The 21,096-nt window shown below is 46.4% G+C and overlaps 1 protein-coding gene across 10 annotated transcripts in view; it reads left to right on the forward strand.

Moving 5' to 3' along the window:
- DGKG (diacylglycerol kinase gamma) overlaps window positions 1–21,096 on the forward strand; it is a 206,759-nt gene that overhangs the window by 149,857 nt on the left and 35,806 nt on the right. For all 10 annotated transcript variants that reach the window (XR_005984256.1, XR_005984257.1, XR_005984253.1 and 7 more), the window contains one exon: window positions 8,677–8,854. Coding sequence is in view for 2 of the 10 variants with exons in the window: in XM_041731892.1 (XP_041587826.1) it covers window positions 8,677–8,854 (178 nt within the window). In the remaining 8 variants the exon portion in view is untranslated. The remainder of the gene's footprint in view (window positions 1–8,676; window positions 8,855–21,096) is intronic.

A 21,096-nucleotide genomic window follows, 5' to 3' on the forward strand; every position in this document is an offset into this window, starting at 1 on the left:
TCCCATTTCTCACTCACCAGGGTAGAAAAGGACTCCACTATCATCCCCAGACCAATGTTCACCACTGTCTTCCACATCTTCTCTTCCATTCTATCTACTTCCATCCTAGGCATCGCAGAATCCTCCTCCCTCTGTGCATTTATCTAACATGTATTCATTGAGTATCTTCTCTGACTCAAACATCCATGAAAACCCTTTTTCTCAATCACATTATCCTTTAGTTCCTATCTTAGGTCTCCAGCCCCATATACTCCCAAAACACATGGCTGTTCTGATTCTGTCCTTCACTACTACCCCTATTCACCCTACAGTCCCTAGTTAAGCCCTAGCTCTTCCAAGAGTTACTTGTGTGATCTAGGAAGGTCACTTACCAATTCTAGCCCTCCTTGTTCTCATCCTCGTAATTAGATATTGCCAAATCTAATATTCCCTCTGGCTTTACCATTCTAAGATTCTATGCTTCAACCCTCATCCAGTGGCCAAAATCCTTCTTTACAAAATCACTTATGACCTGTTGGTTGCCAGTCCAAATGACCAAAAGTCTCATTTCAGACCTGCTGATTCTGATTAGCTCTGTGACACTGGACCATTCTAATTTAACTTCCATTTTTCTCATCTATAAAATGAAGTTATTGGATAGAATGACCTTTTAAAACTTTGATTATGGGGCACCTTGGTGGCTCAGTGGCTGAGCATCTGCCTTTGGCTCAAGTTGTGATCCCAGGGGTCCTGGGATCAAGTCCCGCATCAGGCTCCCCACAGGGAACCCGCTTCTGCCTATGTCTCTGCCTCTCTCTCTGTATCTCTCATGAATAAATAAAATCTTTAAAAAATAAAACTTTGATTCCATGAGAACACAGAGAAGAGAGGGAGATCCTTTTTGGAAAGTGAACAAAGAACTCATGGAGAAAATGACATTTGTAGAGATTCCAAAGAAAGGCACAGAAAGAGTACTAGGGTGTCCTCAAGGGTATCCTTCCACTAGGGGACTGTAATAATGGGTCTAGACAAGGATCATCATCTACTAATTAAGAGCTCCATAATGGAAGAGTCAGGTTGACCACACTGGAACCCACTAACCAATCTGAACATAACAACAACAAAAAAATGAGACAAGCAAACTATAACCACCTTACGAGATCCAGCTGGAAATACACACTACCACTGATAAAGTAGTCTTGCCAAAAAGTCAACCCAGGTGTCAACTATACTCAAATTTTTAAAATTTAAATGAATTAATTAAATTTGATTTAAAATGTCAACCCTGAATTTGATCAAACCTCTAGATCTATAAGTACCAGCTTAGTGAACATACAGCAGACAGACTGGGAATTTGTTTAAAAGACACCTCAGATACACAACCCGCAAAATCCAGAATCCTGGAAATGTTATACAGCCTTACTTCTGGAAGTATGGTCCCTCACACACAGCACATAGAAATCCAGAGTCCGAGGCCCTACCTAAGATCTCCCGAATCACAATCTGCATTTTAATAATCCCGAAGTGACTTGTATGCCCAGTTGACCCATTTCCTTTGATAAATGTTAAATTATAAGGAAAAAAGGACAGGGAATTTATAGGTCAAAAGAAACCTAAGAAACATCTCAAACAAATCTGTAGACCTTTCAGACAAACCAATTATTTTTAACAGTGAGATTATCAAGGAAATTTGAACAATTACTGGATATATATTGCTACTAAGGAATGGTTACTTTTGAAAGGTGATGATAATATTGCATAATTCTTTTTTTAAAGACTTGTCATCTAAAGATACAAATACAAACACAGAAGTATTTGTAGAGGAAATGATAGAATATCAAAAACTTTCTATAAAATACATCAGTATGGAGATGGGGAAACAAACTGGGGCAGAGTTAAAACAAGATGTAACTGTGAGTGCTAGTTGCTTAAGCTGAGAGGTGGGGTACATGGGATTTATTATTCTCTCTACTTTCCTATGTACTTAGAAATACCCATGATAAAAAGATTCAGGGACGCCTTGGTGGCTCAGCGGTTGAGGGTCTGTCTTTGGCCCAAGTCTGATCCTGGGGTCTTGGGATCGAGTCCCGCATTGGGCTCCCCACAAGAGGCCTGCTTCTCCCTCTGCCTTAGTCTCTCTCTGTGTGTCTCTCATGAATAAATAAATAAAATTTAAAAAAAAATTCAAAAAGAGAAACTAAGAAGGAATCATCGAGGAAGGGGGAGGGGGAGGGGGAAACAAGCTAAGGCAGTTCAGGGAACCCACGAAAGAAAAAGTCACGCCGAAAGCGGACGAATGCCCAGAGCCACTGAGGCCTGGGTGACACCCCGCTGCGGCCTGGGAGGGGTCACCCCAGAGGGCAGACCCGCCCAGCCCGAGAGGATGGAGCGAAACACCCTGTGTTCTACACCAGGAGGGAAAAAAATCGACGTAATCCGTGGCCCCGTGAATCGAGGTTAGAAGGGAGAATTTCCTAGTTGCTAAAAACTGAAACAGGTCATCAAGTAAATTATGGGATCTCCTTCTCTGAGGACCTTCAGAAATAGGAGCGACGGGGCTGAAGTGGAGGCGGCCTCGGTGGGGGGGGGGGGGGGGGGGGGGAGGCAGGTTCGGGCCCGCGGCCCTTCTCAGGTCGCCGAGGCCGAAGGGCAGGGGAGCCCCCGCGCCTCCCTCGCTTCCTCTGCTCGCTGCCCGTCGGCCCCGGTTCTGCCCAGAGTTCTGGGGGTTTCAGGGATCCCAGAGGCGGAGGCCCTGCAGGGCGGGGTGGGGGGTAGCTGGGGGGCGGGGGGGTGGTGACTGGGGTGGGGGGTGACTGGGGTGGGGGGGCGGGGGGGTGGTGACTGGGGTGGGGGGTGACTGGGGTGGGGGGGAGGACAAGAACACGCGGTCCCAGGGCTTTGCATTTGCACGGGGCGCGCTCCGGCTCCCTAACCTAGTCTCTGGTTACAGACGCGCTAGCCCTGCGCCAGCCCAACCAAGCCTCCCCGGCTCCCCAAGAAACCAAAACCACGGGCATGGGCCTCGCCAGGGGGGGCAGCGCGAACGTGGCCGGCGGGGCCCCGAGGGCGCGGGCCGCTTCCAGGGGGCGGGAGCCGAGCTGGGCTCAGAGCCCCCGCCCCGCCCCCCCCCCCCCCCCCCGCAGTGTGCACCGCTCGCTGCTGCCGGGACAAGGGCCCCCAGTTAGGGCCCCACGCCCCCGGCGGTAAATACCTGGTTCCGCGCAGCCTCGGCTTGGAAGGGAGCCGGGGCGCAGTCCTAGGTCAGGGAAGGAAGGCCGCGCGCCCCTTGCGCTCCCCGCTGCAGCCCCCCTGGGCCCGGGCAGGGGCACCGGGCCCGATGACGTCATGGAACTGGTGGAGGATTTAGCTCCGAACCCACCCGGGAGCAGCCCTGGGGCCGATGTTCTATTTCCACCGACGGTGTACCACTGTCGGCTCTGCTTTCCCACATCCAGCACGACGGCTTTCCACCTTCCCGGGATCTCAGCAGGGCTCTGAAAGACCTCAGCGTGTCTGGCCTGGGCCCAGAAGCCCCGGGAACAGGCCTGCAGGTGTGGGCTGGCAAGGCTCTCCAAGCGAGGGTGGGGCCAAGAGGCCGTTAAAACTTTTCCAGCCAGGTCTCAGGTACTGGGCCTGACTTCAGGCTGAAATATGCCTCGTGGCACAGGTAATATCATAATTAACGGTAATAACGCTGTAGACAGTTCTAGAATGCTACTGCCTTCCAGAGACCAATCAGATCCTCGAAGCAGACATTCTACTACCCTACCCCCATTTTACAGATGACAAACTAAAGCTCCAAAAGGTTAAGGAGCTTTAATGAAGGATCACACAACCACCAGCGTCAGAACTAAGATCTGAACCCATATCTCTTTGTCTTCAGGCCTAAGCGTGCTCTTTTCAAGACACTGCGTTGCTTCTCAATTTTTCAAATAGGTGCATTCCCAAGGTGAGGGCACCCACTGTCCAACAGCCCCCCGGGCTTTCCCATCTCTTCTCTTCTGTCTGCCCCAGTTCTGCCGATGACCCAAGACGTAATGGGGGAAGGGGACAATCCATCAGAAGGCAGAGGGAGGACTGTTTGCTCTTCAGGAGAGACCTTAACAATTTACCAAGTTAATAGCTACCACTCCTAAACGGCTATGACTGGAGATGGAGGGGACAGGGTATATTTAAAATAGCAGTAGAGAAGAAAGATGACTTTGTGGAACATGATGTGCCAAGGGCTGTGCTGTGCTAGTAGTATACTTTTTTTTTTTTTTTTAAATCAAAGCTGGCAACAAGGCAAGATATGATACTAATATCTAACATTGATGTGCCGGGCATTGCTCTAAGTACTCTGCAAGACAGAGTAGTGGTGGGAAGATTTCAATTATTCAGACAACAGCTGGAGTTTAATTTTGCTATAAGTCTAGCATCAGCAAAAGTCCCCGTTTGCCTCATTGACTCTTTCATCTCCAGGGTAGGACCAGGCATCTGACTGTCTGGGTTGGCATCCTAGCTGTGTCAGCTTGTAGGGGAGCCGGTTATGTACATTTGAGGAAGCACCTTAGCCCCTGTGAGACCCTGTCATTGGGGGGGGCGGGGGGGTAGCAGTGGTGTCACGAGGATCCCAAAAGAGACTGCAGAGGAAGGACCAGCATGTTGCCCAAGGAAGCTCTTACCAAACGTGAACTGCTCATGCTGTTATTATGACCTCTAGAAGGGAAGGGGCATTTTGACCAACAATAAATAAGTTGAGATGATGTGGAGGTAACTCCAGCCAAGAAGGAAAGTGACCCTTTTGTCTCAGAGGGGATAAGGGTACAGGAAGTCAGCGCTAGGCACAGAGTTGAAGCAAGCGAATTTCCGAGAGTTTGGAGAAAAGTCTGACTCAGTGGGATTCTAGCCTAAATCCTTAAATAAGAATTTATGTATAAAGGATGGGAAGTATAGAAGATATTCCAAAATAAAATTTTTAACAATTCATTAATTCCCCTGGGAAGAAAAAGGAAAAGAGTTATAAAATTCAGCATGACAGCAACAGGGAGCTCTGGGTTGAGCCCATGCTTTCAAGAGACTGTACGCATACATCCAAAAGCAGGGTGTGGGCATGAAACCAGGTGTGAATGCACAAAGGCAACTCAGACCTGATGCTGGAGGCCAAGCAGAATGTTAAACAATGAAGCAAAAAGAGAACATGGAAAGAACAGCTCATTAGGACTTTGCCCTCCAAAAGAATTTTTATCTTTCCTAGAGAGAGTAGCCCTAACCAAAAAAAAAAAAGAAGAGGAGATGCTCTTCCTTTAAAGGGGGGCACCAGAGCCCAGGGTGGATCAGTAGAGAACTAACTAACTGGCCTTGGAAAATACACATTAGAATCCAAGTTGCTGGACAAACCTACAGGTGTCCTTAGGGAGCCACTTAATATTTGCCTCATTCATCCCATGAGGCAAATGGACAAATGTCCCAGTTTTCAAAAAATTAGAAAAGGAGACATCCCAATTCCGGCAGGTATAAAATTATTCAAGTATTTGCCCTTTGCACACAGATATCAGTGAGTTAATATGAGTTCCCTTCTTTTCTGACAGGTTGTATGGTGGTCATTTAGAAAATGCCATTTGATCTAGCCTTGCATTGTAATGGAGAAAATGAAGGGTTTAGGTCTGGACACCTAGATACTAGTCTGGTTCCACCATTAGTATGTTAAGTGACTGCAGGCAAATTTTTAAACCCCTCTGGGCGTCATTTATGAAAGGGCATGTTCTTTTAAGGCGTTCTCATTTTTAATTTCCATGATTCCACATTGTACTGAAAAGCAGACCTCGTGACAGTCCAGTCCAGTCCAGAGGATGTAGCCCCGGGAAGGCAGCCACACCTTGAGAGCTTTTTAACGTCCAGTGTCTGCTGTGTTACACTGACCAAGGAGATGGCCTTGGTCCCAGTATTTGCCCTTTATATACACACGTGTTAATGATTTAATCCCAAAATGAAAGGAAGGCTATGGCAAGGGGTTGTAGAATGAAGATTGAAAATGAACTAGATGGGGATCCCTGGGCGGCACAGCGGTTTGGCGCCTGCCTTTGGCCCAGGGCGCGATCCTGGAGACCCGGGATCGAATCCCACATCAGGCTCCCGGCGCATGGAGCCTGCTTCTCCCTCTGCCTGTGTCTCTGCCTCTCTCTCTCTCTCTCTATCATAAAAAAAAAAAAAAAAAAAAAGATGAAAATGAACTAGATGGGGATCCCTGGGCGGCACAGTGGTTTGGCGCCTGCCTTTGGCCCAGGGCGCGATCCTGGAGACCCGGGATCGAATCCCACGTCGGGCTCCCGGTGCATGGAGCCTGCTTCTCCCTCTGCCTATGTCTCTGCCTCTCTCCCTCACTGTGTGCCTATCGTAAATAAAGAAAAATGTTAAAAAATATATATTTAAAAAAAATGAACTAGATGGATGGAGGGGGCTTGGGCTAAGAACCAGATGAAATTGACTGATATAAATGTAAAGCCCTACGTCTATGTTATTTTTAAAACATACCTATACAAGTTCATGATAGGGAAGAGCTGGCTGAGAAGTAGATAATGGGATGAGGGTCTGTGATGACCACTCATTCAAGCTGAAGTGATTCAGCTGTCATCTAGCTGCTAACAAAAGAGCTAGTACAACTGTGATCATATTTAACAATAAGGATAATGATAATGGGGGACATGTGTTGCACCCTTACACGGGCTTCCCACAGTATCTGATTTCTGGGGGAATGACAGTGTGAGAGGAGCCCAGCCCCAGGATGTGCTCCTACCATGGCCACCTATGCCATCAGATCCTGTGGCTGGTGTTATTTTCAGTGCTGGAGGCCTTACGGAATAGGAGAGTAACCAACAGTAGTCTGTGCAGACCAGGGCAACCAGGACAGGGAAGTCTGAAAACCAAGTCCCACGGGAGCGGCTGAGAGTGCTGACAGTGTTCAACCCAGAGGAGGCACAACCAAATGGTAGTGTGAGAGGGAGGAGAATGAAGGAGCCCTTCAGACTTAGGCTCTGACTGTCTGCCATCAAGTCTGTGTACTTCCATTTGTATGTTGTGTGACTTTGGGCAAGTTACTTAACCATTTGTGTGTCTCAGTTTCCCCAAATATAAAGAGGAGATAGTCACAGTATCTGAATTACAAGATTATCACAAAGGTAATAATAATACAATAATACAAGAGCTTACCTGGCAGATGGCAATGCTGAATACATATGAACAGTGATGCTGATGATTGTCATCATGTATTGGGTGGACTGTCCCCATGAAGGAGGAAGGAGGGTCATTCTGTCTGGCTTCAGAAGGGAGAATTGGACCAAGAGGTGGAAGCAGGAAGAAAGAGAATCTGGTTCAGTATAAAGAGACAACCTTTCAAGTAATTAGAATCTCCCAGTGAAGAAATGAGTTTCCAATGACTCCATTGGAAGCTCACTCCATTCCATTTTGTAGTTGAGAGACAAGCCATGGGGATGATAAGGTACCATAAGTTAAGAGAGTTGAAGAAATCAAGAGGTAAACAAATATGAATGGCAACAAGCCCTAACTTCCTGCTCCTCTTCTGTTGAGAAATCTCTGGAAGTTTGGATTTGTAGGTAACCCCAAAGACCGTGAATTTTTGTTGCATACTTTTCATTTTTCCTACCTCACAATAAGTAAAATAAAGACCTTGGGCTTTACAGTCAAATTATGTAACTTGGAATCCTTGCCCTTTAATATATCAGCTGTACAACCCTGAATAACTTAGCTCACCTCTCTGAGTCCAGTTTTTTCCTTCTGCAAATGAAGTAAACTACCTACAATCATAAGGAACAAAAACCAGAATGAATATATTCCTTGCTGCATGGGTAAACTGTATGCCAAAAGTAGGCTGACCTTACAGATATTTGAGACAAACAGATTCAAGCATTCTGGCCTTTTGTACCTGGCAGGGGATGCGGGTGGCAGAGATTGGATAAATAAACTCTGCTACATCAGCAAGCACATATGCCAAAACTGCACTTAAAATGCAGATACGGGAGACAGGCAAATTCTGAAAGCCTTCCAGATCTTTTTTTCTTTGTTATTGAAGCACGGTTGACACACAATGTTACATTAGTTTCAGGTGTACAACATAGTGATTCAACAACTCTATACCTTATGCTGTGCTCACCACAAGTGTAGCTACCATCTGTCACCATACGACACTATTACAATACCATTGACTCTATTCCCTATGCTGTATCTGAAAGCCTTCCAAGCCTTAAGTCATGTACTTATTACAGGAGGGATAAACTAAGAGGGGTGAAGTGAAGTGAAACTTTTCTGTCCTTTGTTCAGAATGTACTACATGTTAGGTGCAGGGCTCAGTGTCCCACTATATGGGACGTCTTCACAATGGTTATGCAGGGACAGAATTGATGATAATGAGGTTAGACCAGAGAACAGGTGTGCAATTGTCTCAAATTCCATCCCTGAAGCCCTTCTAGATCTGTAGAGGACCTCTGAAGCCTTGTACTGCCATCCTCAGAGATGACCAGGATTTCATCTCCCCAATCCACCACAGTAGCCAAAGCATTAAGCCTTCTGCAACTTTGCCCAAGATCGAGCATCTGACAGAGGCAGGCTGCTGGCTGAGGGCCCATCACACACACACTCAGCACCGTGGGGGTGGGGAACACGGAGAACACCAACAAATGACCTTTTCTCTCTGCCCTTCAGTGTGATGGGGTCGAGGTAGACCTGAGCAACATCTTCCTGGAGGGCATTGCCATTCTCAACATTCCCAGCATGTACGGTGGCACCAATCTCTGGGGAGAGACCAAGAAGAGCCGGGCTGTGATCCGGGAAAGTAGGAGAGTCGTCACTGACCCCAAGGAACTGAAATTCTGTGTCCAAGGTAAGCGAAGCATTAGGAAAACTGGGATTCCACATTTTACTGTTTTTTCCTATTCCCCCTTCCCTGTCTCTTTCCCGATTCCCCGTCTCTCTAATCTTTTGGTGCCGGCGGCCCACAGGCAAGGGCCTCAACCCTCTTTTCTGTCTGTACTCACTCTTTTGATGACCTCATCCAGGCGTGAGACTATTTAAAATGCCACGTGAGTGTCAGTGACTCAGCATGCCCCAAACCGAACTCCTGTTGTCCCTCCCACAGACCTTCTCCACCCATAGCCTTCTCCATTTTGGTTGATGTTAACTCCAGCCTGCCCGTTGCTCGAGCCAAAACACTTGGCACCATCCTTGACTCCTTTTTATCTCACACCTCCCATCCAACCCATCAGAAAATCTGTTAGCTCTACTTTTAAAGAACAGCCGGGATCCAGTTACTTCTCACCGCCGCATTTCTGCCACCTTGATCTGAGTGAGCCGCCTTCCTCTGTCTCCTGGATTACTACAAATCCTCCTAACTGGATTCCTTGCTTCTGTCCCTGCCCTGTAGAGTCTGTTCTCACCACTGCATCCGAGTACCCTTGGGAAAATATGTCAGATTATGCCACTCTCTGGCTCAAAATCCTGCAGTGGCTCAGAGTAAAAGTCAAAGATCGTATGTGGCCCAGAAGGCCCTAGATGGTCTGGCCTCACCATTACCTTAGCGACCTCACCTTCTAGGACTCTCCCCTTCATGCCCCTGCCTCTGCCAATCTTGGCTCCTCCAATACAGCAGGTTGCTTCTGTGGACTAACTATTCTTTATGACCGGAGTAACTGGGAGTATGCCTTAGAGCCATCAGCTAGACCTCCCCTTTTAACCCATCAGGATACAGAACACAATTTGATCCCTACCCCTTACCAGCCATTTCCACCCACGAACCAAATGGGAATGCAATCAGCGTACCTGGGCAGCTCTGATTCCTCCGTGGATTGGGTGAATGGTTGTCAGTGAGCTGGTGGGCTGAGGGAGGAAAGGCATGTATGAGGGTACTGGCAAAGATACCACATCAAGAGGCAAGAGACTAGGTTCAAGTACAAGTACTGGCACTAACCTATTTTTGGCATTTCAGTTTTCTTTGCTGTAGACCAAAATCTCATATAAAATTTTGATAGCAGAATGAATGGCGTTGAACTAGATCATTGGTTCTTATACCAGGCCTGCTTATTGAAAATGAAGATTCCTGGGCCCTAGCCCAGATCTACCTAATAATCACTGAGTTGGTTCCTGGGAATCTAAATTTGTAATGAGCTCCCCAGACAACTCTGATGGGCTGCCAGGTTTGAGAACCACTAATAGACAAAGTATCCGTGGATCTGGATCTCTGTTCTTTGATGTCTCTGGCTGACAAGTGCTAAGACTGGATGTGATCCTACCATAGCAGGAGACAAAACTTGGCTGACCATCAAAGGGAGGGGGTAACTTGCTTATTTCAGACTCATCTGTTAGACAGTCAGATTGTTCCATTCCAAGGCAAGGTCATCAAGAGGCGTTAGCTCCACACCTCTAGCCTTTAAGAGAGGACTCAGGAATTTTTATTTCTCTGTTGCCCTCTTAAGTCCTCTTTATTTCACACAGTAAACTTTTCAATTTGTATAAATTATTAAACTGAATAATGTGTTCCTCCTTCCTCCCTTGGCAGGGGAAGTTGTGGGTGCTAGCAGAGGGTGGGGGAAGCATTGAGGTTGTATAAAGTTTATGCAAACTTTCCCAGCCCAGTGCTCCTATCCCAACCCCCATCCTGACATCCAGTTCCAGCAGAACAGAACTGAGGGAGAATTATCCCCCTACCTCCACCCAGGGTGTGGGGAAGCTCTTCTGAGGACATGTACTGGTTAGGACTCAAGGACAAAGCCCTTATCTTCTCCTTACATATCTGATCATGTATTTTCCCCTTCAAGTAAGAGTAATATGTCTGCTGATCACTTCTAACCATCATCTACATGAACTCTCTTCCCCAAATCCCCCTTTCCCACCCCTAGAATGTGCTTTCAGAGCTAAAAACAAAGCTACTTCCTGTTCTTTAGATGAGGACATGAGCTGATCAGAGCAGAGGCAGAAGAGAGACCTGGCTTCTGGGTTTTACAGAGACAGTGTCATTGAGCTTTCTTTTGAAAGGACCATGATCTCATTTGGGATGTTAATGGAGGAAAGCTAAAGAGACCAGCTATTTTAGTGGAAAAGCATTGACCTGGAAGTCTAGAGACCCGAATTCCAGTCCATACTCTGCCTCTCACGAGTGTGATATTGGGCAAGTCTTTCACCCTGTTGGGTTTCAGTTTTCATTATCTGTAAAGTAGGCAAGTGTGACAATCACATAGGCTCCTGTAGATCATCATGGATCTACAAAATAAAGGCATGGCCAGGTTTCAGTCTAGGTGGGCTCCTTGAGCAAAATCAGATGACAGGTTCCTTTGTCTTTCAGTGCGTTTTGTTTCACAGTTTCTAGACCAGCTACTGAGAAGCCAGGAATCTCTCTACAGGCTCTTCATTTGCTGGGATTCTTTACTCTTGAGCAATTTTGTTGGGCATGGGGGTGAGGAAGCAGTCAGCAGAGAGCAGTGGGAAGGAAGAGATTTATCTGAGAGGTATAAGAGGAAATGACAACAGAAAGGGTTACTGTCAAACCTCCTCATCACAGATCAATCTTTCTCCTTAGAAAAAACAATCCAAGAAATAAAGTTCAAGATGAGCATGGAATGAGTTCTCTAAAACACTGCCTAGTTAGAACACAATGAGGGCTGGGAAAAGCACCAAGCTTGCAATTGAATGACTTAAGTTTACGTTTAGGCTTTATGCTTTCCAGTTTTATAAACTTCCTGAAGTCTCAGCTTCCTCATCTATAAAATGGGCATAATCATATCTAATTTGTACTAAAGATGATGGATGTGAAAGTGCCTGGAACATAGAATAAGCTCAAACCTTTTTAAAGAAATTTCCCCTCACCTTTAATCTTAGCTTATTCTGGAGAATACCAGTTGAATTTCTGATTTTGAAGTTCTTATCTTTAGCATTGCCATCTACCTATACTATCAATAAAAAGGAGCAGAGCTCCTGCCAAAGTCCAGCCTAGCCTTTGTCCTAGTACATTAAACTTGTATCATCAGTTGTAACGACATCTCCTTTCCTAGACCTTTCATGTTCCAAGCATGGAGGTTGGGAGTTATTCATCTTTGAATCCCCAGTGCCTGACCCAGTATAGTTAGTCCAAAAAAGGTTGTTGGATAATGAGCAGTACATGACATTGGTTCTTTCTCATTTTTATGACACCAAGAAGAATAGTGACAGGTAGTCTCTTATATTTGCATTTCATTTTGGCTTACAAATAGTTTTGCATATATTAACTTAATGTGATCCTAACCAGAAACCCACTCCCTTCCATACCTCTGTTTCATAGTTGGGGAAAAACAGAGGCCCAGAGAAGGGGGCCTCATGCATAATTTATGGTGTGATGGCACCAGAAGCAAGTCCATGATTCCTAGCTAGCCCCAAGTGGCTAGTGTCCAACCAGAAAATTTATTTGAGGCCCTACTGTGTGTGTTGTACAAGCCAGGCACTTAGTAAACAGGAGATGCCAGTCCAAGGCAAGGCTCCCCAGAGACTTGTGGAAATTCTGCTCCTCCTCCTCCTTTCCAGAGCCTGTGGTGGTGCCTCTGGAAGTGGATCCAACCTCTGAATTCCTAGAGTACTTGATTTTGCTATCTTGAGACAGTACACTGATTATGGGTTCCCCTATCTCATTGGTGTGTGTATCCTAGTCATTTCTTTCTCCTGCCAGTACCTGGAAAATGGGGAGCACATGGTCTTCATCTTTGTGTTCCCTTCAAAGCCCAACATCCTACCTACCTGGCTTATTATGTTGTTCTACAGACGTGTTTTTTGGAAGAAGGGAAAACAGGAGGGAATTTTGCCTTTGGTCTTCCAGCACAGTGGGCAGTAGATTCTGGAGCTGGACAGGAACAGGAACTCAGTAGAAAGTCTTTTTTTTAAAAAAGTATTTTAAAGAGTTATATGTGAGTATTTATGAGGCTGAGGGTTTCATCTTGTGATACCATTAGACTCAATTGATAAGTAAAATGTGCCAGCTATCTGCAAATAGGTAACTCAGATCTATCTTGAGGACTTAGAATCGATGCAGAATGAGGGACTAAACATTGAGGTAGAAGTTGAAAGGCCTAGGCCTTCCCACCACCAGCCATGTGACATTGGTTAAGTCATTAACCCTCCACAAGCCTCCATTTCAACCCATACAAGATGGAAACAATTAGAGTCTCTCTCACTCAGCATTGTTTTGAGGGTTAAATGAGACCATCCACGTAGAGCATTTAGCAGAGTGCCTGGAACATGGTGAGTTCTTGATCAATAGTAATCAGAATTACTGTTAAGTGGTAAATGGAGGGTGATAAATATTTAGTATATGATAAGAAAGGGGCCAACTTTAGAGTTTCAGTCTCAACCTCTGCTTCAGAATTTTAGTCTAGATTATTTCTAAATTACCTGCGGCTCTAGGGTTATTTGTTGGCACTGGGTGAGTTAGTTTGGCTGTTGCTTCCAATATAAGAGTTACCCCTGAGCTGACTCTCCAGTGAAGCAAGATAAGGGTAAGAGTGCGAAGTCTTGAATCCAGGTGAAGCACCAAGGGCATGATACAAAGCTGGACCAATTTCTGCAAGGTTGGGCAATGAAGCCTTGAAAAGCTCTGCCATTGTTTCTCTCTAGGCCTACTCTAGGTATGAATGAGGGGACTTCCTATACACATATTCTCACATTCTTCACTGAGCCTCATATCTGTCCCAATCTTGGCTTTTAGCCTTGAACCAGCAATAGCTTTAAGCTATGTCGTCCACACCTAAGCCTCTCTGTTATTAAAGCAATACTCTTCTCAGTGATTTCTTAGTCAATCCCATTTGGTTTTTTTTTAAGACTTATTTTATTAATGAGAGATACAGAGAGAGAGAAAAAGAGAGAGAGAGAGAGGCAGGCAGAGACACAGGCAGAGGGAGAAGCAGGCTCCATGCAGGGAGCCCGATGTGGGACTTGATCCCGGGTCTCCAGGATCAGGTCCTGGGCTGAAGGCGGCGCTAAACCGCTGAGCCACTGGGGCTGCCCTTGGTCAATCCCATTTGAACTGCAAACAGGATGTCCTACACAAGGTTCTAAGCAGAGAGGGCAAATCTCCCCATACTTTCATTGGTGATAATTTTTGCAATACCTGGTAAATGAAGACAGGGAGACAGACCATCGTTGGTAGGGTATACACTTCATGTCAGTTTTCCAGCAGTGGGGACAAGCTTTCTGTCATCTGTTCAACACACATTTAGAAGGTACCTATCAAGTGCCAGGCACTAGGGAACAATGACGAACAAAAACAGACATAGTTCCAGTAGCCATTTAGGGAGCATGGGAGCCAGGCCTCAATAAAATAATCCAACAGATAAACATATAATTAGGTTCTGTGATAAGTGTCAAAGAAGGAGAGTTACATGTCTACCCGGAGCCCTAGCAAGGCCAGCCAGCCAGTGTGTGGCTCACAGGGAAGCCTCCATAGCCTGGTACTCAAAACATCCAAGCAGGCATCTCACAGGTACCCTCCTAGCAAACACAGAGTCGTAAATCTGCCCAGATGGAGATGTCCTGCCTGGGAAGGGGAAACCTTGCCACTTAAACTGACCCTGCTACTTTGCAGGCACATGTGGTTCTATGTGTCTCTGTGCCCATGTAGATTTTCATAGATTGTGAAAGGACCATACTCTATACCTCAAAGCAAGGGAATGGGCTGCCAGGCAGTCATCTCAGGCTCACATTCCCAGGTGAGGAGCTGGAGCTCAGATGAGCCAACAAAATAATTGTGAGCTTGTGAATTCCTTGCTTCTCAGGGCTTTCTTTTTACTGGCATGAAACCATAACAGAAAGTGGTCTTTTGGGTTTAGGAGCTGTACTTAGTTGCAGGTTCCCAATTTTCCCATTCGATGGGGAGCTGACCAGAAAGATAGTCATAATGAACAGTAGTCAGCCACTTACTGCTCATTGGGGTTGAAAGAAAGTAGAAATGTTCCTAACAAGTGTGCATTCCATAGAAGTCTCTCGAGCCAGGGTCTCTCCTGGGAGACTGAGGTAGAGCAAGGCAAGTGATCCCTAGGGAGCCTGGGGGTACTTGGGTGTGCACTGGGACTCCCCTCAGTGCTGGGGAGTAACCATGGCAACATGCATGTCATTCCTCTTAACCCACTGCAGGCCTACAAAGAGACTGCATTGCTTTTCACAGGAAATCACCACATTGTCGTTCAGTCCTTTGGGCACCCACCTTGGAAGCAGTGTGCCCCAAATGAGGCATTATCTTCTTTTTTACACACCCTCCCCCTCTCCTAAAGCCCACTGCCCCTGTCCTTGCTTGGTTAATAGCATCACCTGCAGCCCAAGCTAGAGACCCAGAGTCATGCATTCCCCTTCACAGCTGGCTTTATTTCCTTACGTGGTGTCTCCCATCCAACTGGGGAGCTCCTTAGCTCCAGATGTCATACTTCTTTCTTTATTCTTGTGCCTGGCACAATGTCTGAGACCTTAAAAGGGGTTATTAACATTGGTTGACCTAAAACATTGAGGGGCATCTGGAGAGGTGAGATAGGGAACTGTGCTTGAGTTGATCTCTCAGCAAAGTGGAATTTGTGGGTGTGGTGCTAGGGCGCAATGTCCCAGCGCCCTGTGCCAGCATCAGCCTGTACCGGAGGCCAGAAGGTCCGCCTCCCGATTCTCACTCTTCCCTTCTCCAAACCCCTGTCTGTTCCCAGCTGACCCTACATCAGGTGTGGTTCTCAGGGCACCTATCAGAGCTGCCTGCAGGATCTGCAGGGTAGGCCAGGTATGCTTTTTGCAGCTTCCAAATGAAGGCCACACAACCTGGTTCTCAGAAGTCTGTTTCTATAGAAACTATGATGTTTCCTATGTAGCACTGAAATCCCAGAATCACACAAGTCTCTTAGAAATTCATTGTGTCCTCTAGATAAGGCAAGTAAGAACCAGCAAGGTGAAGTGGCTTGGCCTTGGCCAAACCCAGACTGAAGTGCAGGTCTTTTGGCTCACATGGGCCAGTTCTCGATACACTAGAGCAGGCATTGGCAAACTTTTCCCGTAAAGAGTCACATAGGAACCATTAAAATAGTTGGGTTTTGTGAGCTATACGGTCTGTTATGCAACTTCCTAGCTCTGTCCACTTAAGGTGAAAACAGCCATAGACAACACACAAATGAAGGGGCATGACAGTGTTGCAACACAACTTTACTTACACAAACAACCAGCAGGCTGGATTTGGCTGTCGAGCCATGGTTTGCCCAGCTCTGCTCTAGCACCTCATGTGGTCCACAGCCAGCAGCAAGAGCATCACTGACAGTGTCAGAAATGCAGATGTTCAGGTCCTGGGGCAGACCTGATGAAGCTGAATCTGCATTTCTACAAGATGCCCTGGTGATCATATGTGTATTGAGGTTTGAGAAGCATGGCCCCAGTAAGCCTGGCTGCTCCCCCTAAGAATTCAAAGAAGAAACTTTATAGATTAGAAAAATGAGACCCAGGGAAATTCATGGACCTTCCCATGGTCACACGAATTAGTGGATATGGGATAGATCCCAAGTCCTACTATTTCAACATAGAATTCTTTCTGCACACACAGCAGACTAGTGGCCCCAGCCTCCTCATTTCTGGCTGTCCCCAACCCAACTAAATTCACTGGAAATTTGAGAGCAGCAGTCCCTCATCCTTCCTCAGCTGACTTCTGAATCAAGAGGGCTCTGACTCTAGCTGTGACTCCTCCTCTTCCCCATCTCATCCGCAACTGAGACCTGGGAATTGTACCTCTGGAGGCTGCTCAGCATTGACAGGGGGGAGACTTGCTCACACAGGTTCAAGCTGGAGTTAAACTTCAACTTAATTCCTGCCTTAGGAGGTTTGCTGCACAAAATAGAACCACAGAGCCAATGAACCCTTCATTCTTCACATGCAGAAGAAACTTCGAGACTAGCTCTTTGGCAGGCCTAGACACCTTAGATTTTTCCCTCTTCTGCTTACCTCACCTTGGCCCACACACCAGTCCCTGTTTCTCTGTAGCAGCTTCTTAGCCATTTGATACCAGGTGTCTGCTAAGATCCAGCACACAGCAAAACTCCACGCTGGCCACACGCTCCATACAGCCTGAACGTTGTTCTTCATCTGATCCTAATTTGGGTAAGAAGTATTTCATGTTCTTAATCAATTAATATGTATTGGGCTGCTTTTTACTGAGCACTGACTTATGGACCAAGCCTGTTGCATATTTAATTATAGATCTTCCTTGACTTAAATGGGGTTACATCCCAGTAACCCCATTGTAAATTGAAAATACTGAAAGTTGGAAGTGTATATATACGACCTCTAACCTACGGAACATCGTAGTTTAGCACAGCCTACTTTCCATTACCCACAGTTGGGCAAAATCATCTAACACAAAGCCTTTTTTATAAAATGCTAAATATCTCAACCAATAAATGAATCCTGTGCTGAAACTGGGTACAGAATGGTTGTCAGCATATCCGTCATTTACCCTGTGATTGTGTGGCTGACTAGGAGCTGTGGTTTGCTGCCCCTGCCTGGCATCAGAGACAGTATGGTACCGCATATCACTGGCCTGGAAAAAGATCAAAATTCAAAATGTGAAGTGTGGTTTCTACTGAGTATATTGCTTTCGCATCACTGTAAAGTCAAAAGATCGTAAGTCGGAAACCTTTTGTGTTTAATACACTTTATGGCCAAGGACACTGAGGTTAATAGGGTTAAGTGGCCCAAGAACACAGACAGTACACGATACAGCATGAATCAGATCTGCCTTCAAGTACTGTAGTGCTCCACGTGCTGTGGAGGATGCAAGCAAGTGTGAGGTATCCAGACCTCCAGGAGCTCACAGTCTACCTGTATGAAATATATGGAGAACATTCCTGTTACCACTGATATGATAGGCGAGCACCATGGGATGGTAGAAACAGAATATCATAGGAGTGGCGGGGGGTGGAGCAGATTAAGGAAGGTTTTCCTTAGGAACTTGACCCCAGCTGCCAGTACTCTATGCCCTGGGCCCAGGAGGTGATCAGGAAATATTTGATGTAAGAATGAATGAATGAGCCAGATGGAATGTGCATATGCTGACACATGAAGCTGCAAGGACTTGACAAGACACTGAGTGAGAGAAGCGAAATGGGGGCTAGAACATTAGCATGCAGAGGTAGCAAAAGGGAAGGCTAGAAAGATAGAGACCCTTGAGTAATGTGCCGTGGAATTTGTCCACAATCCTCGAATAATTGGAAGAGAAGAGGTGAAGGTATTTAAGCTCAGAGCAATAAGATGGGAGAGTAGTGTCCATGGAGGGTAGAGGACAGAGAGGGGGACTGGCAGCAGGAGGACCAGTTCAGAGGCTAATGCAGAATGCAGGCTGAGAGCAGTAGGGCCCGGGACTGAGACTCAGTGGCCCAAAGGAAGAATGAAAAAGGAACAGAGGGACAGGTGAAGGGGATGCTGGCATGTAGGTGGTTCCTCCCTCCCCACAAACCACCCAACAGCATCCCAGCTTCTTCCCACACATTCCCACCCTCCTGTCTGCCTCCACACCAAACCATTCCCCATGCTTGCAGAATGGACGCCTCATACTGGAGCCTGGGTCTTTTCCACCTCCAGTGCACTGCCAGCACCCACCTCTTCCCATTTTTAGGCCGATCCGTCCAATACTTGTTAAGCATCTACTTGAATTTAGCACTAGATGCTCGAAATATTTTATACTCATCATCTCACTTTAATCCCCTACAGCACCCTTGAGAAACACTTTATAATTAGAAAAATGAGGCCCAGGGAGGTTAATTGACCTGTCCAAGGCCACAGTAATTGGTGGATCTGGGACTAGAGCCAAGTCCTAGTATTCCAAACATGGCATTCTCTCCATATCCACCACAAAACCCTCCCCCAACTCTCCCTCCCTGGCCAATCCTGACCCAACAACCAGAAAAAGTCCCTCCTGATCACAACTCTCTACTTTTGCATTTCTGGGGCAGGTGGGTGGTGTGCACATCTCTCTGAGCTGTGATTAGCTTGGTGGGTGTAGATGTCTGCAATGTACCTTATTATATGTGTCATGCCTGAGAATCAGGTTTGAGTTGAACTGGAAAATCTCACCACTAATTGATTTATTTTATTATATACACCGTACCTGGAACTGAAGCTTCTCAAGCTCTATGAGCAAAATAAAGCCAGATAATATACCAACAAAATACCAACAATAGCATTTTACATTCAAGCCGAGAAAGCCTTCCATTTAATAAGATTGTGCAGCCAAGAAGTCTTCCCTGAGAGGAGCCGAGAAGAGGCTCGCTCCCTCCATGCTCACTTCCCTGCCATCAGACACCCTATCACCCTGTCCAAGGTATTTTGTCTCTGCCTTGAGTTCTTTATTCAGAGCTTATTTTTGGAGTCAAACAAGCCTTGGTTTGAATTCCAGCTATACCACATGGCAGTTTGGTGACATTAGGCAAAATCCTCAAGCCCTCTGAGCTTCAAGAGGGTTTTTTTTTTTTATGTTGAGATAATAGTTTCTATCTAACAGAATTGCCATGAGGGTTAAAAGCAATAACCTTTGTAAAGCTCTAGGCCTGGCCTACAGTCTAGGGTCAGTAATGGTCATTCTCTTCATGTCTTCATTGGGAACACCCAGTCAAGATTCCCTGTTCCTCCACTGCCTTCCAGACTATAGAGACATTCTTATTCTTGGTTTTCCTTAGAGACATGATAGTGTCAGACCCTCACTTCAGAGCCATTTCCAGGAGATCATTTCTTCCTGGAAACTTCCCCTGCACACTGCCTCTCCTCTTCTCAAGCACTTCACCCTTGTGCATAGAGGGGCTTAGACGCGCCCCTTCCACAAAATACAGAGCTTTTGTCAGAGCCCTGCCCAACCCAGGAAGAGAAAGCCACACAGGATGGAGGCCCCACTCTTTCCTCCCCACCCCACCACACAGCAGGCTTTCAGGAACCAACAACAATGGCCATTGTGAGCCTGAGCTTGGTCTTTCTCTTGCCTCAGTGTAGAGTTGCACAGAATGTTCTGTCAGAAGTGTTAAGGAATGGTAAGGATTGCTGCCAATCTCTTGATCCAGACATGGAATGCTACTTTTGTTGGAACAGCTCAAACAGACTTGAAGCATAGATTGCCCCCACCATAAATCAGGGAGAACAGAGGCCGGAGGAAGAAAGTGACTTCCCCAAGGTCACACAACTAGACAGCCAGAGCAGAGACAAAACTCCCAGCTCCTGTCTGCTAGATCAACACATTCCCCTGGCCTCCAACCCTAAGGCCTCTCCTCTTCAGAAAGCAGAGACTCTGGGCTGTTACTCCATCCTACCTGTTTCCCTCTGAATTATCCAGAGGCAAAGTTCACTCAATAGCCACTCTTATGGGGCTTTACAGACCCCTGGGAGTAGAAGAAATCCGCAAGCAAGTATGACAACAGCAGGGCACAAAGGAAACTGCCTTCAAAGGAGGTGCCTAGCTAGACCACGGGCAGCAAACTATGCCTGAAGTATCTCCAGATCCTCCTCGACTCCTTGCTCAGCCCAGAAACAATGGATGACTGTGGGATTCTCTCTTTCTCTCTCTCTCTCTCTCACACACTCACACACCACACACACACACACACACACACACACACACACGAATGCAGGGAAAGGAAAGGAACTAAAAAAACTCATTTCTAAATAAAATGCTGAGCCTCCTCCTTGCTTTAGAGTAAAGAAGTAGAAATAGGGGTGCTTCATTTGCCAGGAGGGGCAGTCATCCCAAAAGCTCAAGGTCACAGTATCTCTGGCTGTCATGGTATGTCTGCTTTTCTTCTCAGCATTTCATTCTTCCCTTACCTTCCCCCTCCCTCTTTTCCTACCCCTGCCTTCCCTACCTTCCATCTCCTCATCACCTTCTTTTTTTTTCCCTCCTGTACTGCCTTCTCTGGGTTACATTAATGACCATCTGCAGAGGGCCACTGGCTTACCATGTAGCAAAGACAAGATGTTCTGAAGACACCCCTTTCTAAGGAAACATAAAATCACAATAATTGCCACTGTTTCTTGAGGGCTTTCTGTGTGGCCTCTGTGCAGGGCTCCTGATTGCTTCACTTCTAAACTTCACCACGCACAACCCTGCCAGTGAAT

Source organism: Vulpes lagopus, chromosome 17 (assembly GCF_018345385.1).
Source record: "Vulpes lagopus strain Blue_001 chromosome 17, ASM1834538v1, whole genome shotgun sequence".
NCBI classification, from domain to species: domain Eukaryota; kingdom Metazoa; phylum Chordata; class Mammalia; order Carnivora; family Canidae; genus Vulpes; species Vulpes lagopus.